The 19,509-nt window shown below is 34.3% G+C and overlaps 1 protein-coding gene across 4 annotated transcripts in view; it reads left to right on the top strand.

Moving 5' to 3' along the window:
* LOC123673671 overlaps positions 1–19,436 on the top strand; it is a 121,380-nt gene extending 101,944 nt beyond the window's left edge. For all 4 annotated transcript variants that reach the window (XM_045608264.1, XM_045608262.1, XM_045608263.1 and 1 more), the window contains 3 exons: positions 5,808–5,983; positions 16,283–17,797; positions 19,166–19,436. In XM_045608264.1, the coding sequence (XP_045464220.1) occupies positions 5,808–5,983; positions 16,283–17,797; positions 19,166–19,225 (1,751 nt within the window). In that variant the 3' untranslated portion in view covers positions 19,226–19,436. The remainder of the gene's footprint in view (positions 1–5,807; positions 5,984–16,282; positions 17,798–19,165) is intronic.
* Positions 19,437–19,509: the final 73 nt, after the last annotated feature.

The raw sequence follows: 19,509 nt of genomic DNA, 5'->3' as shown, positions 1-19,509 counted from the left end.
AGGAAGAAAAATCCAAATTATTATAAACATCCAGTAAGGTAACTGTGATTAATAAAATAATTATAAGTTTTGGTACTTATTTACCAACTCTGTAGCGGAGATTAATAAAGATTCGATAAACTGGTTAAACATCATAAAAAAGTAGGACTACAAGAAACGCCCTGTATCTCGAAAACATTTGCGAGTTCATGTTTATGGACCACTTTATTTTTAAAATTATCCAACGAATCTCTCATTTTCCTTCGTAACACCAATTCAGGAACACCCAGTATAAGATAAGAACAATCGAATTGGCAATAATAAAATTATTTTCGAAATAATTTTTCAACTTCGTTATTAAACCTCTTTTTCTCACATTATAGATATGAGTAAACAATATCGTCAAAAAATTTTTTTTTCGATTACCCCCCAAAGAGAAAAAAAGATCTACGCCCTTGCCCATTAGATATCGACTTTTAACTTTTAACCACCCTGTGCAAACCCAAGACTCGTAAAATACAACATTTTACCTACTTACTTTTCGTAATCGGTCGAAAAAATTCCCCCAAGGGTTCATTCAGGTACGATTTCACCTCGGATCTTCGTTTTGGCAGGGATAATCGACCGTGAATGCTGTGAGAACGATATATTTGTCTCTATTTGGAACCCATACGTAATTCCCATACCCACCTGTCGTAATACTCCTAATCAATTGCAGATTAGTGTTAAGTTCGCCGGTGCCTGCTAAACATGAATTATCTTCTTTTTTTGAACGTGCGTGATCCACAGATGTATCCAAAGTTTTCGATTTCAACCTGAGGATCGGAGTAATATTCTTGTCGATTTGTTAATTAGTGTTTGGTGAGTACCTATTCATTCTGAATCGTATATCAAGATTGTTAAAAAAGTTCACCTTCTTCTATTACCAGCATGTAATATATCTAATATTTAATAAGATTTATTTGAATATAATAATAATACATTTAATTACATCATAGAAAGGAATGTCCAATTCAAATAAACAATCAAGAACAGAGGCTCATTCAAATATTGCCTGTGTGTTCTATTCGAAATTAAATTTAATTTTTGTATGCCCTTATGTATATCGAATTTAAAGTTACTGATGTGAGTGTTGTAATGGGGTAGTTTACCTATACATTAGTTTCTTCAAGTTAAAACCCTTCTCAACTTTCTCGTATTCCTTTTCTTACATGATACAGGCTATCTGAGGAATTCATTTTTATCTCGAAATTATTAATTTCTTCGTTGGAACTATTGTAGACAATTTCATTTGAATTTCCGTCTCATATCCTAAGATGAATCTTTATATTACTTATACACTGTGTCCGTAAAGTATGGAACAAATTCATTTTTAGCTAAACAGACCATTTTAAGAAATATCCTGAAGCACGTCGATTTTTGATTTTAATTTACCGTATTTTAATATAATAATCTAATATACAGGGTGAATTACTTTCGAGTAATGACGTCACCTTTATTTTTTAAATGGAACACCCCCATTTTGTCTCAATTTTCCGATTACTCTAGCTGAGCTGATTCCAAAAATGTATCCCATGTTGATTCCAATTGGTACAGGGTGGACAAAAGTACAATAGTTTTGTGTGTGCTCATAAAGTAACGCGTAACATTCTTTATTAGTTAAATTAATAATATTATCAAAAATACTTTTTGGTGGACAAAAGTACAATAGTTTTGTGTGTGCTCATAAAGTAACGCGTAACATTCTTTATTAGTTAAATTAACAATATTATCAAAAATACTATCTAAAAATGTAACAAACTACAGGGTGTTACATTCAATATAGTTGCCGCTAGACTATAAGTATTTTTGATAATATTGTTAATTTAACTAATAAAGCATGTTACGTGTTACTTTATGAACACACACAAAACTTTTGTATTTTTCTCCACCCTGTACCAATTGGAATCAAAATGTGATACATTTTTGGGATCAGTTCAGCTAGAGTAAATGGAATATTTAGACAAAATGGGGGTGTTCCATTGAAAAAAAAGACGGTGACGTCATTACTCGAAAGTTATTCACCTTGTATATTATATTATTATTTTAAAATACGGTAAATTAAAATCAAAAATCGACGTGTTTCAGGATTATTTCTTAAAATGGTCTGTTAAGCTAAAAATGAATTTGTTCCATACTTTACGGACACAGTGTATTATAAATAACGCTTAACTAACTAAGTTCCGAGCCTGGCATACAGATGGCGAATTCTATATCAATTTTTTTCTCTTCAGTTTCAAGCTTCAAAAGATGCTTGTGAAAAACATAGAGTTAAATTTGGATCCAGATTTTGAATGTTTAGTGAAGCTACATTTATTGTTGTTTGAAAAATGAATAGAAACGAATGTTGATAAGTCTGCACTCAGAGTGCGCTCCATCGACCAAAATGGTTATAAAAGATGCTCCAGGAGAAGAAGTGAAGCCTATTTAAAAAGCAAACAAAAAAATCTTTCTCTAGAAAAGGTATTGAAAAATTAAAGGAGCGTTGTGACATTCTTGAAGGTGACTTTGTCGAATTTAAAAATAAATTTGTTTTACTGATTAGGCCGGGCTGGAGTTAGATGAGAAACAATGAAACGATTGTTTCATGCGCCTCTATTTCAGGGGGTGACTATTCGGCCTAGTTTGCTGGTCGCCATTTTTATTTTATCTTTGATTCTCAAAAAACATGAAGTATTTTTGCTCCGCTTCGTTAAAAACATTCCCTGCAATAAAAATCTTCAAACCTCCTATACTGAGCTGCCTGTATAATAAATAGCACATAACAGCCCAACCGCGATATAAACAGAATTCCCTATTACCCTCATTAAAAGAGGGATAAATTCATTAGGTATTCCACAAAGATGAATAACAACACTCTCGAATTAACTGGAAACCGATGTTTACACATTCAACATAATAATATGGAAAATTTCTACGATTTTGCATTCGAAACCAGTTACTGTTGTATACCAATTGTTTTCAGTGGAACAAATGTTCGTAATTCTATTGAGTTTCCCAAGCAATGCTCAAACTTTGCATGCTCTACCGCCCTTTGCCTCTTGTAGTGTGAAAGGTAATCATTCTTCGATATACGCATCAGTGTAATATGAAAGATGGATTTTAATATTTTATGTTTACGATATATTACCTATGTGCTTTTCGATATTTTGGCTTTTGTATTTGTTCGGTTTTGCCGTTTTATTTTATTCCAAAACCTTGGAAACACTTGGAGTAATGTTATTGAAACATTTAATAATCTTCATTCATTAGAATTTATTTTTTTACACATGATTGCTAGTTTCCTCATCTGAAGAAGAAAGGTTTTTTTTTGGGGGTTGTAGTTATGAGGAGGGTTATGTTGTTGTTGATGCTTCTTCATTAGGGGCTCCGAAATATTCTCTGCTTCAGATGCCAAAATACTTGAGCACGCGCCATGGTTAGGTTAGGGACTTATTGAAGTGAAGTTATATTTATTTATTCATTATTTTTTCTGTTTATTCACCACAGAAATTATTGAAGATAACGATGCGAATAAAATTCTCTGATGGAAATAGTGGAAATACCTAAACAGAAATAATAGAGTATTAACTTTGATTAGACACGGTTTTTATTGGATTGGTATAGAACGAAAAGAGAATTTGATGTCTTCAATCCTAAATCGGAATTCAATACGAACTCTTCAGTGTAACGACTTGAATTACTATCAAATCCTGATTTTATTACGGATATAATCCAATTTCAACGGTTCGTTTTTGGCCAGTTTTTGACAATGATACGCTTGATAACTCTCAAGATAATTCAATTCATTATGTGATCCAGGAGAATGGATCTTATGAAAAGTCTCAATTTACCGGTTCGATTTTCTTCACGTACTATTTCTGAATTCCTGACTGATTCTAATATCTTTTTTCTGTAACTGTACACCATAAGAATCATAGTTTATGTCATGAAAATCAAAGCACGTGCTAACTGGTATATATAATATAAGTATATAATATAGATGTATTGATATATAAATATCTTTATTTCAAATGATTTTTCTCACATGAAAAAACACAAAATGAAACAGTGTCCTAAATAAATACAATCAAGCTGCACCAAAATAATCTTCCAAACAATATGGCTCTAGGCTTTATTAACAATTTCTTGGTTTCAGTTTCGAACTGCTTGTAATTATCAATGACCTTGAGATTATATGGTAATTCATCGAAGATTGAAGATATTAAGATAGATCTTTTCAGAAAGAGATAACCGATGATATGGAAAGTTAATATTAGCTGTTCTCGTATTATAAGTCATATTTGTGTTATTTGTTAGAAATTCAGTTTTATTTTTATGTAAATACATTTGGCATTCATGGAGGTACAAACCGTAAACTGTCAGAAAACCTTGATGTCTGAATTTCCTATGCATATTTGCCTGTAGCTCATGTTCAGGAGTAGTCTAAGGAGTCTCTTCTGATTAAGAAAAATATAGTTAAACGGTTAGGTTAGTTCACTTCCAAAAATATTATACCATATCTGATCAGAGATTCTTACTTTGCATATTATAATGTCGTCTTTTTATCATTGTCGATATATTTATTCATTATTCTCATGCTTTGTTTAATTTTTTCAAAAGTTCTCCTATATGAATTGTCCACTGTAGAAATTCATCTATGACAACAAATAGAAATTTGGTAAACTTCGATTATAGCTTCCCCCAATTTCACTTCAATTTCAGCTGGTCCTCTCTCAATCTGTCTGCTCGAAAGACCACAACATCCCTTCTGTCCTTTTTTAGAATGAACTAAATAGATTTGATGATGTAATCGGCATGAAATTTTGCACGAAGCTAAAAAAAATTAAAACTGAAAATCCCGACTGTGTCAGTTTTGTGGTCAGGGAAATATTGAGCAATTTTCTTTCGATATTCTTTTTGAATTTTCTTTGGTTCTGTTTACTCAATCAACATGAATTTTTCACTTAGCATTCTACATCCAAATGTTAATTTTATCTCGATCAAACCTGCAGTTTCGAAATTAAGAGGAATGCAACATTTCAAAGAGCCATATTTAAGAAAGCCCTAGTCGTATTACATTGGACACAGTTACAACATTCGGTAACAGAACCTTCCCTGATAATTTAAATTTTCTAGGTCCTTAGGTTCAAAAGTTAAGGTGTAGATGGACGGACAGAATGAAATTTGAGGATGGATCTGTCATCAGTGAGATGAAGCTCATCGTTTGAAATGATGAGCATTCGGTTCAAAGAACGAGCGCTCAAAAAATTTTAAATATACAAAAGTAATAAATTGTTACAGCATCGAATACCACAGCAACTGCATCAAATCAAATGAATCAACTCATATTGCACCACTTTCTTCTCTTAATTCTAATAGGAAATTATCAAGTTATTTAATTTTTTCGAATAACACTATCACTTTCGTAATATATGGTGGATAATTACAGTGTTTTGCTCAAAACGGAATTTTCATCTAATCCTAAACGTTATAGTGAAAGTACTCGCATATCTGGAATACTTGCTTTCTTTCCTTGTGACGAAACCGTTGACATTAATATTTGAGATAGTTTCGTTACGGTTACTTCGATACAAATCCATCAATCTGATTTATTTAGTTTCCTTTTGTCCCTTGTGAAATCGATATGCGATAAAAGTACATTTTGTCCTGTCTCATTAAAAAAATTTAGTTTTGATGTTAAATCAATGTTAATGCTATTTATTCTGTTCCACTTCTTTATCGAAATAATTGAAAAAAAAGTGGTAATTTTCCATTCCTAATTTAATATGGAAATAATTTTTTTTCAGGTTGTTTTACTACCAGAATAGTCGCTGTTGCAGTGATTGTGGCATCGTTTTTGGACAGTCAGTTCGCTTTTTGTTCGATGCAGATACGTTCCAAGGATCACAGAGGTCTAAGGAAAATCAAAGGAGAAAGGAAATCTCGTGACAACCTTCCAGATATCGAATATATAATACCCAAAGTAAGTGGAAAATGATACAAATTTTTACATGCTTCATGTTCAATATACTAACCTACAAAGAAACTGCAACACCCAAATGGAGCTGTTTGAATTTAATTTTTTTTGAAAAGATAAAATAGATAGTATAGGAAGCAGTAAATGATTTTTTTCAATATATTTGTTAATAATGTGTTGGTCCACCGCGATTATCTATACACTCCCCAACATGTTTCGGAATTGATGCAATAAGATGGTATATTTCTTCTTGGGGAATACTATCCCAAGCTACCCGTACTTCATGTCTCGGAGCCGCCAAAGTCAGTGGGGGCTGGGGTAAATTTCCAAACATGCTCTATGGGCGAAAGATCCGGGGATTTGGGCGGCCATGGCAAAAGATTCACATGGGTCGTTTCTCAAAAATTTAAACTAACTATGGCAACATGAGGGGGGGCATTATCTTGCTGAAATATTGGATTCTCGAGCCGATTGACGTAAGGGAGAACATATGGCTCCACTATTTCTTGAAGGTTACGCAGCAATGTTATGTTACCTCGAATGAAGACTGAAGATGACCTACTTGCATGTGCGATAGCACCCCATACCATGACGCCTACTGACCAGTGCACAGGACGCTCAACATCAAACTGAGGTTCACGTCTTTCTCCCCAACGTTGTCTAATCCTTTGGATCCAACTTTGGATCTTCTCGAACAGCTGGTTTGTTGTAAAATTCAAAAAACGACTAGAATATTTAAGTAACAAAAATTATTCATATGAAAAATCCTTCACGATTTTTTTCTCCAAATTCAATCATTTACTCCTGTCTATGTTTCACAAAAAAAAATTATATTTAAACAGCTCCTTCTGGGTGTTGCAGTTTCTTTGTCAGTAAGTATATTTAAAGTTTTCGATAAAATTGAACATTTATTCATCTCTCATCACGTCGATCTAAATGTAAATCATTTGCGGCAACTAATAGCATACAATTCTTACTTGGAGGGGGGCATGTTGTGCTGTGAATTCGTAGTCTACATAATCCTAGGTGGCAACCCCCTAAGAATCTCAAACAGCAATAGGGGTCAGTTTTGAAGATTTTTAGGAAAAAGAAAATTTTCAGCTTATTCATAAATAGAATTGCAAAATCTTCAAAATTTTATGTATATCATTAAAGATCTATTGCAATTTAAGGGTGTTGGCGAGTGATAGGATATTGAGCATGATGATAGCTACAATTACGTCATAACAAAAGTCTATTGAAATTTTAGAAGACAATTCATCAGCTTCCAAGAAATCATGCCTCAGACTATTCAACAAGTTGAAATATATTGTTCCTCTATAGCAGTATGCAGTCTGGTATCATTTCGTTGAAATGTAACACTTTGTATGTTGTTAAAGCGGAACAGCATCGGCTATCAGTTTGTCTCCAATAAAAACTAGTGTTGAGATGCTATCATATGTAGTCTCGTAACATAATATCCACCTTGTGATAAACTTTATGATCTCTATTAAATTTTGGTTCGCGTCTGATAAGCAATATGTCTACACCAGGGCACGGTTATGTTCTGCTGAAAAAATAATCGCCTAATAGGAGCTATAAAAAGACCAAAACTTCGTATTAGGAACTACTGAATGTTGTTTAATTTCCGGAACCATATAATAGAATCCTAAATATTTTGTCCTCAGAATTCCTGCGTTAAGATACTCGCCTACTATTTATAGATAGAATATCATATCGTATATTGATTGAATTCGTCACATTATTGGCTTACGTGAAGGAGGTTTTTCACTAGGAGAAATTACTACTAGTTCTACGTAGTACAGTGTTATTAAGTATGTAGAGGAGGACAAGGATGTCGTAAACGAAGAAGTGGACGACCAAGACAAACAAATGAGGCCCAGTATTGGCATCTTCGATAAACAATATCAAGAAATCGATTCTCGAGTAGAATATCAATATCAATGGTTTCGAAATAATGAACGTCAGGTAATTCTTCGAAGTAAAGCTTTTGGCTTGCTGTCCTCTCGACTTCATCTTGTGCTTTCACTGACTTCTCGTCAACATAAGGACATTTGCAGTAGTGTACCTGTATTGAAAAATGGAATGACATAGGGTGGTCTGCAGTAACGAATTACATTCATCTTGGGAATGCACTATGGTTGCAGAATGGTTAGGCGGAAACGTGGAGAAAGGTACAATGTTGAATTTTTTGTTGAGCGGAATGTGCACCACACTGTAGAGGTTATGATATGAGGTGCTATTGTTTGTCGAAGCAGTTCTTAGTTGGTATTCATCCGGAGAAAAACAAATGCCAACCGATGATGTGGTAGAACTTCATAACTCTTCAATCCTTCAGGAGCTAGAGGACTCACGGATTCGTTTGTCTGTGAGATGCTATCATCAATTTCGAGACATTCTGAGGAAAATGTCTTGGCACCCCATTGTCAGATTATCGAGATTTGTGAGAAACAAATCACATATCATATGTAAATGACATCAATAGCGATCAATATTGTTATCCCTGAGGATATATGATTATGATTTTCCCATTTTCCCCCATTAGAGCTCGCGATGCTTGGTTATGAACATTTCGGCTAACATATTTGATATTATTGGACATCAGATATATGAGAATTCAGTTATTATGGACTCTCTTAAAAAAAACTCACAATATGTCGTTTTTCGGTCATGTGAATTATTCTGGCGTCATCTTGAGGCATGAAAAGATGTATAGAAGATCTTGGATTTTGTATCTCATTTCATAGCCAATGTGAAGCAGTGTATAAAAAATTATCGATGGTGGTGCCTGATATAACCATGGAAGATCATTTCTCAGTCGGGTTCTGGCCGCCGAACATCCAAATTCCATCCCAACCAGAAATGAGAGCTCCCCGATTGATGAGCAAAAACCCCGAAAATTGCAAAAAATCCATTTTCAAAGCTCCATATCTCGAAAACTGCCCATTTTTGAGCTTTGCGGCTATGGACACTTCTGATCAGTTTATCAAGAACTACAACATATCAACAATTCAGCCAAATTCACGCAAAGCAATTTCCCATATAAAACGTGCGGGGTCCTTTGGTGGAAAAATTCCAACGCCTTCTTGGTTTTACCTTTTTTTATGTCTCCGAGTATATTTATGATATATATTGGTCCTAATAAAATTCACATCTCTGGTAAAGTCACGAAGATTTGAAGTTTCTAGTGGATATTTCTACCTGACCCTATTGGGTTCAGAAATTTTCTGTTATTATGTATACTATGATGTAAGTCTGGCGTCCACAGGCTTTTCCTTTATTACTAATCAGGTCCTCCTAATAATAAAGATTTCATTCATAGTACAAATGTTTCTTTGATTACACAATTATGTAGTTGCCTTGGGAAATATACCAAGTGCTACATCTCTATGTATATCTGAAAACGATAGTTAATATTGTAGGCTTGGTTTATTAATCGCCTAGGGGTATGATTCGATAACCTGGTCAATCGTCTTCTTCTGGTCGACTTTGCTTGAGGTTGTACTAATTAAACATCAATTTTTTTTTACAGAGTTTTACACTATTCCCGTCTCAAGTACAATATTTCAATGCACTACTGAATTTCGTCTTCACTCTTTGATTGTTTATCAAACAAAAACGTCGTCTACTCATAACTTTTTATTCGGTCGTCTCGTCTCATGCTTAGTTCGCAACTTTAATTTTAGTTCTTGAACCGTCTTTTGACTTCGTCGTAACTTCTTAAGCCTGAGTCTGATCGCCTAGCGTTATTTTTTGACTATTGAATGACCGATAACTTCCCTCACGTCTCATTCTATTATCCTAATTTTTCCTCTTCTATCTTGGTCTCACCCTTAGCTCAGAATCTCCCCCGACTTCGGGAGAAGTACTAAGAACCACCTCTAGTCCAATAAAAAGTTTTTGCCTTACTGCTCACAAAATAAACTCAAAAATTTAGGTGGATTTCATCATGGAATATTCTCGAACCAAGGGTGTTTTGCACTTGTTGCTTTTATGGTAGTCATATAGTCCGCAACCCTTAGTAAATCTCATCTCTTGCGATTTATGTATAATATAAATTTGTTCGATTGAAAACGTCATACTCTCTACGCTTGAAGATATTAATAGATCTCCAAGCATTCTGGTGAACATATGTCAATTATTTACAAAGAACAATAATTGGATCCTACATTATTTTAATGATAAGTAAATTTCAGTTTACATGGACCTACTTTCTATATGGCCATGTTGTTTTTTCTTAAAAATAGCGATCTCTAGATCAAATTCCATTTATAATTGTTTGCTGTAAGGCAATTCTTTTATTTTGGAGAATCAGGTTAGAAGGATAACAGGTCTATACAATGGACTAGTTTTCATTTTTTTGTTGAGGATTAATTCTGAAAATTTAAGTAAAATGTAACAGAAATGTGGAAGAATCATTGAAATATCTCTAGAAATGAAAAAGTTATGGGACTTTGAAGTTGCGCTTGAAAGAATAATTTCATAGTACGCAGCGTCTAGTGTGTGACGTCACGCCACTTACACGAGGCGACTGGTATTCGCAGAGTGCTTATGAATTTATTGGTGTACAATCACTTGTGCCGTTCGTGTCATGTTTTGTTCGTTACACGATGGCTGAAATAAAAAAAAAATCCTACAAATATTGTATTGTGCCTATGTGTGCAAGCACGACAATCAAAAACCCCAATAAATTGTTTTTTACTTTTTACTCCTAACATAAATATGTTTTGCCATTGATAATGGATAGACTTCAACAACCAGTACTCAACTACAAACTGTTTATTTTTTTAAATAAATCATTGTTATAAGTTGAACCATGATGAAGCAAACTCAAAAGTAGATACTTACTTGAAAAGTTTAACTCGTTTTATTTCAGCACTGAGATAAGATGAATTTGAAGAAAAAAACTCCATCATTGCGAATATATCTATTTTCGGCAAATTGTCACTTTGTCCTTTCACGAAGCCTTCTTCCATTATGGTGACATAAAAACAAAACTCGAGTTAAAACTACACTGTACAACTACAAACGGCGCGAGAGCCTTGGCGCGGCTAAGTATTTAAACGTAATTTATGATGTAGCGATCACAGGCAAGTGGCGTGACGTCACAGACGAGTCGGAGATGTTCCGCGCTAAAATACGTAAATTTAAATAATCTATTTCTCAGTCATTTATTGATGGATTTTCAAAATTTTTTCACTGATTTATCAGTTTTGCTCTATATTTTAATTCTATCGTGTCAAATATAGTATTATCAACATCACTAAACTAGTCCATTATAGAATGGAAGTGGGTGCAGGAATGATCCTTTTTCTGGTAAACCAAAAAGTGTTTGCTCGTCTGCTTTAGTCTATGAAACCTACCAATCATTACCATCCTATGTAGCTCTGATCAGCCTATACCACCACTCCCCACATACATGTCAGCGCAAAATCACCTGGTGTTACCTTGCCCTGGGCCCGTACACCAAGAGTCCATCTCCGTTATTGACGACCACTAAATGGCGGTCACTTTCCCTGACATCGAAGCCGCGTTCCCACATCGGATACCTACCAGATAATGTTATCATCGAACGTTGCTATTCCCATGGGCGCGATATCTTCTTGCACAAGCCTCGTTACGCAACTGTACGTGAAGTGGCACGACGACAATGGGCGATAGTTTCAATGGAATAAGAGGTAATTGCTACATTCCGCCAGAAGCGGTCTCGAGATTGCCATTCAACACCTTCGATTCTGTTCCGGATGATGGGCTGCGATATGTCGATGGCTTCGTCTCTTTTTGCCGCCGAGGTCTTATGTCATCGGGGAATCCTGGTGATGAACATGCTTTTTCGATTGATGACGTTCGGGACTGTGAGGTGTGTGAGTAGAGTGGTTTTCGATGAGCGTAGAGTTGTCGTAACGTAAAGGTGGACGAGTTTTGGTTAGCATGGGATTTTGCAGTGTAAGTCTAGCTTTGAACAGTTGTGTTTATTATGGAGTTTGTTTATTTATTAATATAAACTGGAATCCCATATGGGATAACCTAATTACAAGGAATCGCCAAAAAAATAGAAAATTTAGATAGGTAGATAATATACATAAACCATTAGCTGAACTCCTAAATATCAACAATATCATTAAAGAATATAATTTAGTACTTTCTACATAGGTACAAGTACCGGATTTTTCACCATAATTTGACCCCCCCTTCAACTTTGTTTCTGAAAGAGGTACAAAAAAATGTTTTCTACAAAAGTTTCACTAAATCGACTAGTGATTTTTAAAATGATTTCACAAAATGAAATATATACAGAGTGGGCAACATATTGATTGCAACTTCATTTTTTCAAATGGAACACTCTGTATATTTTCCTATATTCGACTAGCTCTTTGTCCCGAATATATAACATATGTTCGGCCTATCTTTTTTATTATTAGTACCACAGAGTTTCAAATTTTAAGAACCACCTGGCAACCTAAGTGATCAGTTTTCAAGTGGAAGGCTGCGTTAAAACAAAATGAGTTATCTCGTAAGCAAAGATATATAACATTCGTTTGTCATATTCATATTCATCGAATATTCACTACACAGATGCGGAAAAAATTGAAATATTTATGAGGAGGACAATAAAATTAAGAAAGCTACAAGGAGAGAATATATGGAGTTGCATCCAAATCATCCAATTCCAATTTATAGTGAAAACGTATGTCATATCTTTGCTTACGAGATAACTCAGAAAGAGGCATTTTGTATTATCGCAGCTTTCCACTTGAAAATTGAATACTTAGCTTGCCAGTTGGTTCTTAAAATTGGAAACTCTGTGTTTCTCACAATAAAAGAGTTAGACCGAACATATGTTATATATTCGAAGTCAGGGGAAAAAAGGCTAGTCAAATATAGAAACATATACAGATGTTCCATTTGAAAAAATGAAGTTGCAATCAATATGTTGCTCACTCGGTATATATTTCATTTTGTCAAATCATTTTAAAAAACACTAGTCGATTTCGTGAAACTTTTGTAGAAAACATATTTGTACCTCTTTATTTAGTACAAAGTTAAAGGGGGGGTCAAATTATGGTGAAAAACCCGGTACATGGTGTCCCAAATTCGAAGCTCACTGAAAGTATCTCGGGAACTATAGGACTTAGAGAAAAAAGTCTTGAAGAACCCTGATCTCCTTTTTCGAAATAATAAGATATCAGAAAGCAGATCTTAGATATATTGATTCGTTCTCGAGTTACAAGGAGTTTCTGAAGCATGACTGTTTCAAATATTTCGCTCTATCTTGGTTTTTTTTTGTAATTTTTAGAGTTTTTATGATAATCATATCAGCTGAGAAATAACTTATCGTTGGTGTTTTTTAAATGGGGCACCCTATATTATTCAACAGAATTTTTTAGCCGCAGATTTGTCGTAAGGCATCCCGTTACCGTGTTTTCAAAATGTTTCAATCGTATTGTGTTTTTCGTGTTTATTCTTTTATGGGACACCTTATATAAAATATTCTTCATCATTTTTAGATTCAATCCATTTTGTGTCCATTGTATAATTTATCATATATATGGTGTCCCATTTAATTAGAAATTAATTGTCGTTTTAAGGATATAGACGATAGTTGATTTTTTTTTCTCTAAAACGAAAATAAATTTTTAATTAAATGGGTCACCCTGTAGGTATATGATCTGATTAAAATTATACAATGGACACAAAATGAATTGAAACTCAAAATAAATGAAAAATAATTATACATAAGGTGTCCCATAAAAAATGAAGACCAAAACTCAATATTTTTGAAACGGATGACATTTTTAAAAATTGATAACAGAATGCTTTTGGGCGAATCTGTGGCTGAAAAACTGCATTAATAAATATGATATGTCATATTTAAGAAACTGCAACTGTCCTCTATATCTCTCGAACGATAATTAATTTCTATGATAGTATCATATGAACTATAAATATTACTGATAAAAACGTTTAAGAAATTGTTGAATAACTCAAACAGAAACTGAGATATAGCGAAATATTTGAAACGGTCATTTTTCAGAAACACCCTGTAACTCAAGAACGAATCAAGATAACTATGATCTGCTGTCTGATATCTCATTATTTCGAAAAAAAAGATCGGGGATCCTTCAAGATTTTTTTCAAGTCTTATAGTTCTCAGGATGCTTTCAGTGAGCATCAAATTTAGAACACCCTGCAGATTTTAAAAAATTTTCCAATATTTCCATAGCAACAGATCGATCTGGGTTGAAATTTAGTTCGAATATATAAAATAATCGTATCATTAGAACTCCTGATCTAGATAACATAACCGACAATGATGACTTCGTAATGAATAACATTTCATTTGTAATTTAAAAAATATGTACTCGAAAATAGGTGCATTATAATGAACGAGAGCTAATAAGCTCCTGGCACAAAGTCAATGCTTTCCTTGCATTTTTATGACAACTGCTTGATAATCTCTGCTCTATGAACTGAAAGGTGTGCGAAATCTCCAAATTAACACAGAGTGTTTTATTAATGAGGACGCTCATGAATTTTGCACCACGATAAAGAAACATCTCTCAAGGTTATCATTGTGAAAGAATTTGTATCTGAAATCTCAAGATTATAACACGTCGTGTTCAGAAGGTTGCCAGGTAACGAAAACAAGTCCAACTTTTAATTTTGAGTGTGTTTCTTCCCGATCCAAATCATCAACATTTTATGTCCTGTTTAATAGGAATTGATAGATTTTCTAACATGCTTTGATGGAGCATACTTTCCTAGCTTCAAAATTTCATATTAAAGTTCTCCTATTTTCGCAACCATTTTGAAATGATCAATCATATGAACTCAAAAATAAGATGCAAAATATAAATAGTGTTCCTAAATTGTAGGTACAAATAGAAATGACAGATTAATTTTAAGAAAAAAAAGTTCTATAACCATGGGGCTCGCATATGCTTTGTTTGGTTTCCATCCATATGCTAATTTTGAGTGCAAATCTGCAGCATGATATTTTTTCTGGAACCGTTTCCCATTCTTACCTCCAGAACTTTTTTCAGGTGGACCACTGGGCACTGGTAGTTTAAAAAAATATAAAAAAAACTTTGGTCCAGTAATGCATTTTTTGGTTTCTTGTAGTTTTGTCGTATCTGCTACCGATTTCAAGAAAAAAATATCCAAACAATTCTCATTTAATCCTCAGGAAAATCTAAATTATCATAAAGATTGAAGATCCAGTTACTAAGCTGTGATGAAAAGATTAATTTGTAGCAACTACAAGAAGAAGGGTTTGCGGGCCCATGTTCATAGAACTTTATTTTCTTAAAATTATCCAAGAAATATCTCATTTTCCTTTGTTCCTCCAATTTATGAACACCCTGTATAATGCATATCTTTTTAATTCTAACTCAACTCGATTAACTTTAATTTTAATTCTTATTCACAATTTTTCAGTATTCCCCTTCGAAAATTGGTAATGCTTTTTTATGAATATGGTGTAGAAATTGTCTCTTTCTAGAAACCATTTATAATAACCTTCTACGTACCTACCAAGTAGCAATTACTTTCATGTCGAAACAATTACCTAAAACGGAACGAATTGATTTGCTAGACCGAAATTTTAATTTTAGCGGCTCTTTCTCTGACTTAAACGACGATTTTTAGTATTATTTCCTTCTATTTATCGATATTCAGTTAGAGATGAAAATCACTGTACGACTCATTCTCAGACGTATAAAATGAATTCGATTTAGGTACACTGAGTTTCATGTAACGACTTTTCTTAAGCAGTAAAATTTATGATATATTTTCTTTGTTCGATATTCTAAAAAATTTCGAAATTGCCCTTGAGCGAGTTCTTGGAATGATCAATTCATTTAATTGAATAAATGAATATTCTTCTTTGTTTCTTTTTGAGCACTCGTCATCGAACAGACATAACATGTACCTAAAACTAGAATTTGTTCACTTCATTGGGTTTCGAAATTGGCAATTCTATTCAAAAGTCTTGTAGTCATTTGACCATAATTAACTCTTGTAGGGAAAAATATCGCATTGCTTGATTCAATTGTTAGGAACTCGATATTTTACTCGGTATGAAGTTGGTCCAATGTCCATAGAGGATAGGCACTTTAAGAGGAAGATGAAGTTTTTCTGGTACAATTCTACGATTCCATCTACCTATATACTTTCAAAAGGCCTGCGTCAATAATGATAGACTCTACTCACCTGTACACCCTTTTCCCAACCATACTCTTATTCATTTGAATTGATGCAATGAAATAAACTGGAACCAAATCTAATGCTATTTTTTCCTTTCAGCAAAAACCGTCAAAATCACCTTCGAAACCTCACGCAATCTACAACGCATATGCTCAAAGTTGGGTTTTCGACGTCGATCAAGCAGCTGGCTCTAACAACTTGGCAACTTGCACCAAATCCCTGCAGAATGGAAGTCCGAAAATCCAAGAATCTCAGCAGAATGGACAAGCTAGTTACGTTGCTTCACTAATCTGCGAGAATCCACCGCACGTTGATAATCCAACTGTGTATATCGAAGAGGCATCGGACGACAGCACCAGCAATAGTGGCAGGAAAATAGAAAACATGAAAAGCTTCTCAAGGACAGCTTCTCCTGTTTTACTATCAGCCAGTTCCTCACAGTCCAGTTTGAATCTCAGCAAATCGAACAAGCCACCGATCTATGGATATTTGGAAAAATTGACAGAACCTGAAGTATACAGGTCGAGGTTGAATTCAGCCTTGAGCGATAAGGAAGAGAGTGATTCTGTCGGCCAACACAGCACTTCAACAGTGACAATGCATCTCAGAGATAGCGTGAGCCCACGATCTGAAAAAGTACAGTACGCCTCCTTCATGCAAGAACTGCAGAAAGCGATAGTCGGCAAGAAAGAAACTATATCACCCCAAAGTACAAGTGAAAGTATTTCAGTTTCCGAAAAGACTCAAACGAATTCTAAGAGCAGCAGCAGACAGGAATCTTCCAAATCGGAGGCGAAGAGCAGCGATGGTGAGTTCTCAAGAAAGCTGGAGGCCGCTCTCCAACTGATCCAGGATCTGGAGAGTCCAAACACCATAGAAACTCCCTCGGAGGCGAAATCTCTCGGGGAGTTCAAGGAAAGGGAGAGGCCTACAACTCTCTGGAGGAACAGCAACGCTAGTAGTGACGATAGTGATAAAACTCAGACTGGTATAGGTTCTATTGGAGAGTTGACGTCACCGCTCAGTGAACGTCAGCCGGAAATGAGAACGTTCAAGCCTTCGCCGACTGGTAAGGGTGCTAGTATCATTGTTCATCATCCAAACTCCCAAAGTACTTCAGGGTACAGCTCACCTACCCATCCTGCAAGCTCCGCTAGTACCCCCACGCAAAATTGGTCCACCACTTCGTCTATAAACGGTAGCAATACCGAAATCATCAAACCCGTTTCATATTCGATTCACAATTCCAAATGTACCACTGTCATTTCCTTGTACACACCCAATGGTACAAACCAAAAGGGAAAATCTGTTACCTTAGTTTCTATCACTGGAGATAACGACCCCATCACGACGCCAGTGCAAACGGTACAAAGGCCGATCACCAACGAAATAGACTCTACGTTAGTTAAAAACGAGGGTTTGGCTAGAAGAGAATCGACCTCAACGAATAGGACATATGGCTCGAATGGTTGGAAGAGCTTATTGCGAAAAAAGAAACAGACCCCAAAATTGTGTCCTGAATTGGAAGGTGCCATTATTAAATCGGAAAGTTTAGCCTACTTGTCAGAAATGGAACTGCTAGCTAGGCACCAAAGAAATAACGAAATGCATAGGGTAAGAAATGAATCAAATGGTGATGGGATTTTTTGGATAGGGATGTACATATGAAGAATGCAACAATCTTCAATCGGATGTAACTAACAATCAATTCAGACTCTCTCTACAAAGCTTCAAACTCTACGACACAGTATAGCACGATAGAATAATGAAATACCTAGAAAAACTTTCATTGAATGCATAAACTCTTTCATTTCATATTTCCATTCATTTTCTGCACTTCTTCATATATGTTCATAATCACCAATTTAACCTTAATGATTTTCCTGTTGCTTCACAAAAGCATGTTTTCAACTAATTCTAAGATTATGTGGAAGCATGTATTCCCACTACAAATTCAATCTACTACTCTGATCTATGACACACAAAATTATCGCCTTTAAAGTTGGCTTTCTAAAATAATACACAATCCAATCATTCAAACAATCTTTCAAAATGTTACTAACAATACATACTGAGATTCTTGAAATACATTTTTCCAAGACAATAAGTCTCAGATTCGACTGATTCGAACGATGATTTTCACTTACCTACTATTTCTTTCACTTAAGATTCTGTTGAAAAAGCTGATAGCCATTCAGAGCAAAGATTACTTCACAATTTTGAATCTTCTGCTCCACTTAGTGTTTGATGTGATGTTTTTGCTCATCGTATTTCTAAATTACATTTGAAATTCAAATTTCAGGACGATTTTTATCCATTTTGAATATACTAAATTGCAGATTGAGTCAGTAAACAGCACAATTCATTAACAATAATAATTTCAACAATTCTTTCAATAAGACCTTTCTCAAACGTCTTGTTGCTATTATTTCTGTGTATACCTATAAATAAAACACAATAACGATGGAATAAATTTTGATATTCAAATCGTTGACACATATACTGATTTTGATTCCTTTGTTCCGAATAGCTTCCAAAAGAATACTTTTATCTAATACTATTTATTTTTGTAGAGATTCTTGAACAACATTTACCGCGTAACTTTTTGTATGAATTATGTTGGAAACTGAATTTTTCCTGTTTGTAAGTCAAGTGAATATATTCATGTATTCATTCGATTTCTTATTATTATAACAAAGCTGTTATCGCAGGAAAATTATCATTTCAGTAATTGAAGGATTATAAACTCCATTGAAGTGTGTCCATTCCAAACTGTGAAAAAAATGAAATCCCTAGTAGTGGAAGATAGAATGATATAGTTCATCAAAATCATCATAGAATTACTGAATTATCTTTGAACATGCAAAGAAAATTTACGTCTTATTTCCAAAAACTTCAATTTCAAATGATCGATACTTTCATATCAGATAACAGATCTTAACGTTTACCACTCTCACTGAGAAAATTTATTTATTTCCACAGAAAATAGAAGAGCGAGTGATACAACAATTGGGAACGCCAAGGACTGAATCTAAGTGTTGAAGATGCCAATTCCATAATGTTCCAGCCTCATATCTCAATTACGGAACCCTATTCCCAAGCTGCTGGTCAGCTCTGTCCATTTTCTAGTACTGAGAAACATTTGTAATAATATTTATATTTTCGAAACTGTAACATGATACGCTGTATATATTGTTGTTTTAGTTATATAGTTTATACGATTTATTCTATTTAAATAAATCCCTTTTCATAATTTTTGAAATCATTTCACAACCCTCGATCATTATAAAGTATAAGAAAGATTGGTAAAAATTTGGAAGAACATT

Source organism: Harmonia axyridis, chromosome 2, assembly GCF_914767665.1.
Source record: "Harmonia axyridis chromosome 2, icHarAxyr1.1, whole genome shotgun sequence".
Classification (NCBI taxonomy): Eukaryota; Metazoa; Arthropoda; class Insecta; order Coleoptera; family Coccinellidae; genus Harmonia; species Harmonia axyridis.
Note: the sequence above shows the minus strand (reverse complement) of the source record. Positions and strands in the feature narration are given on the sequence as shown.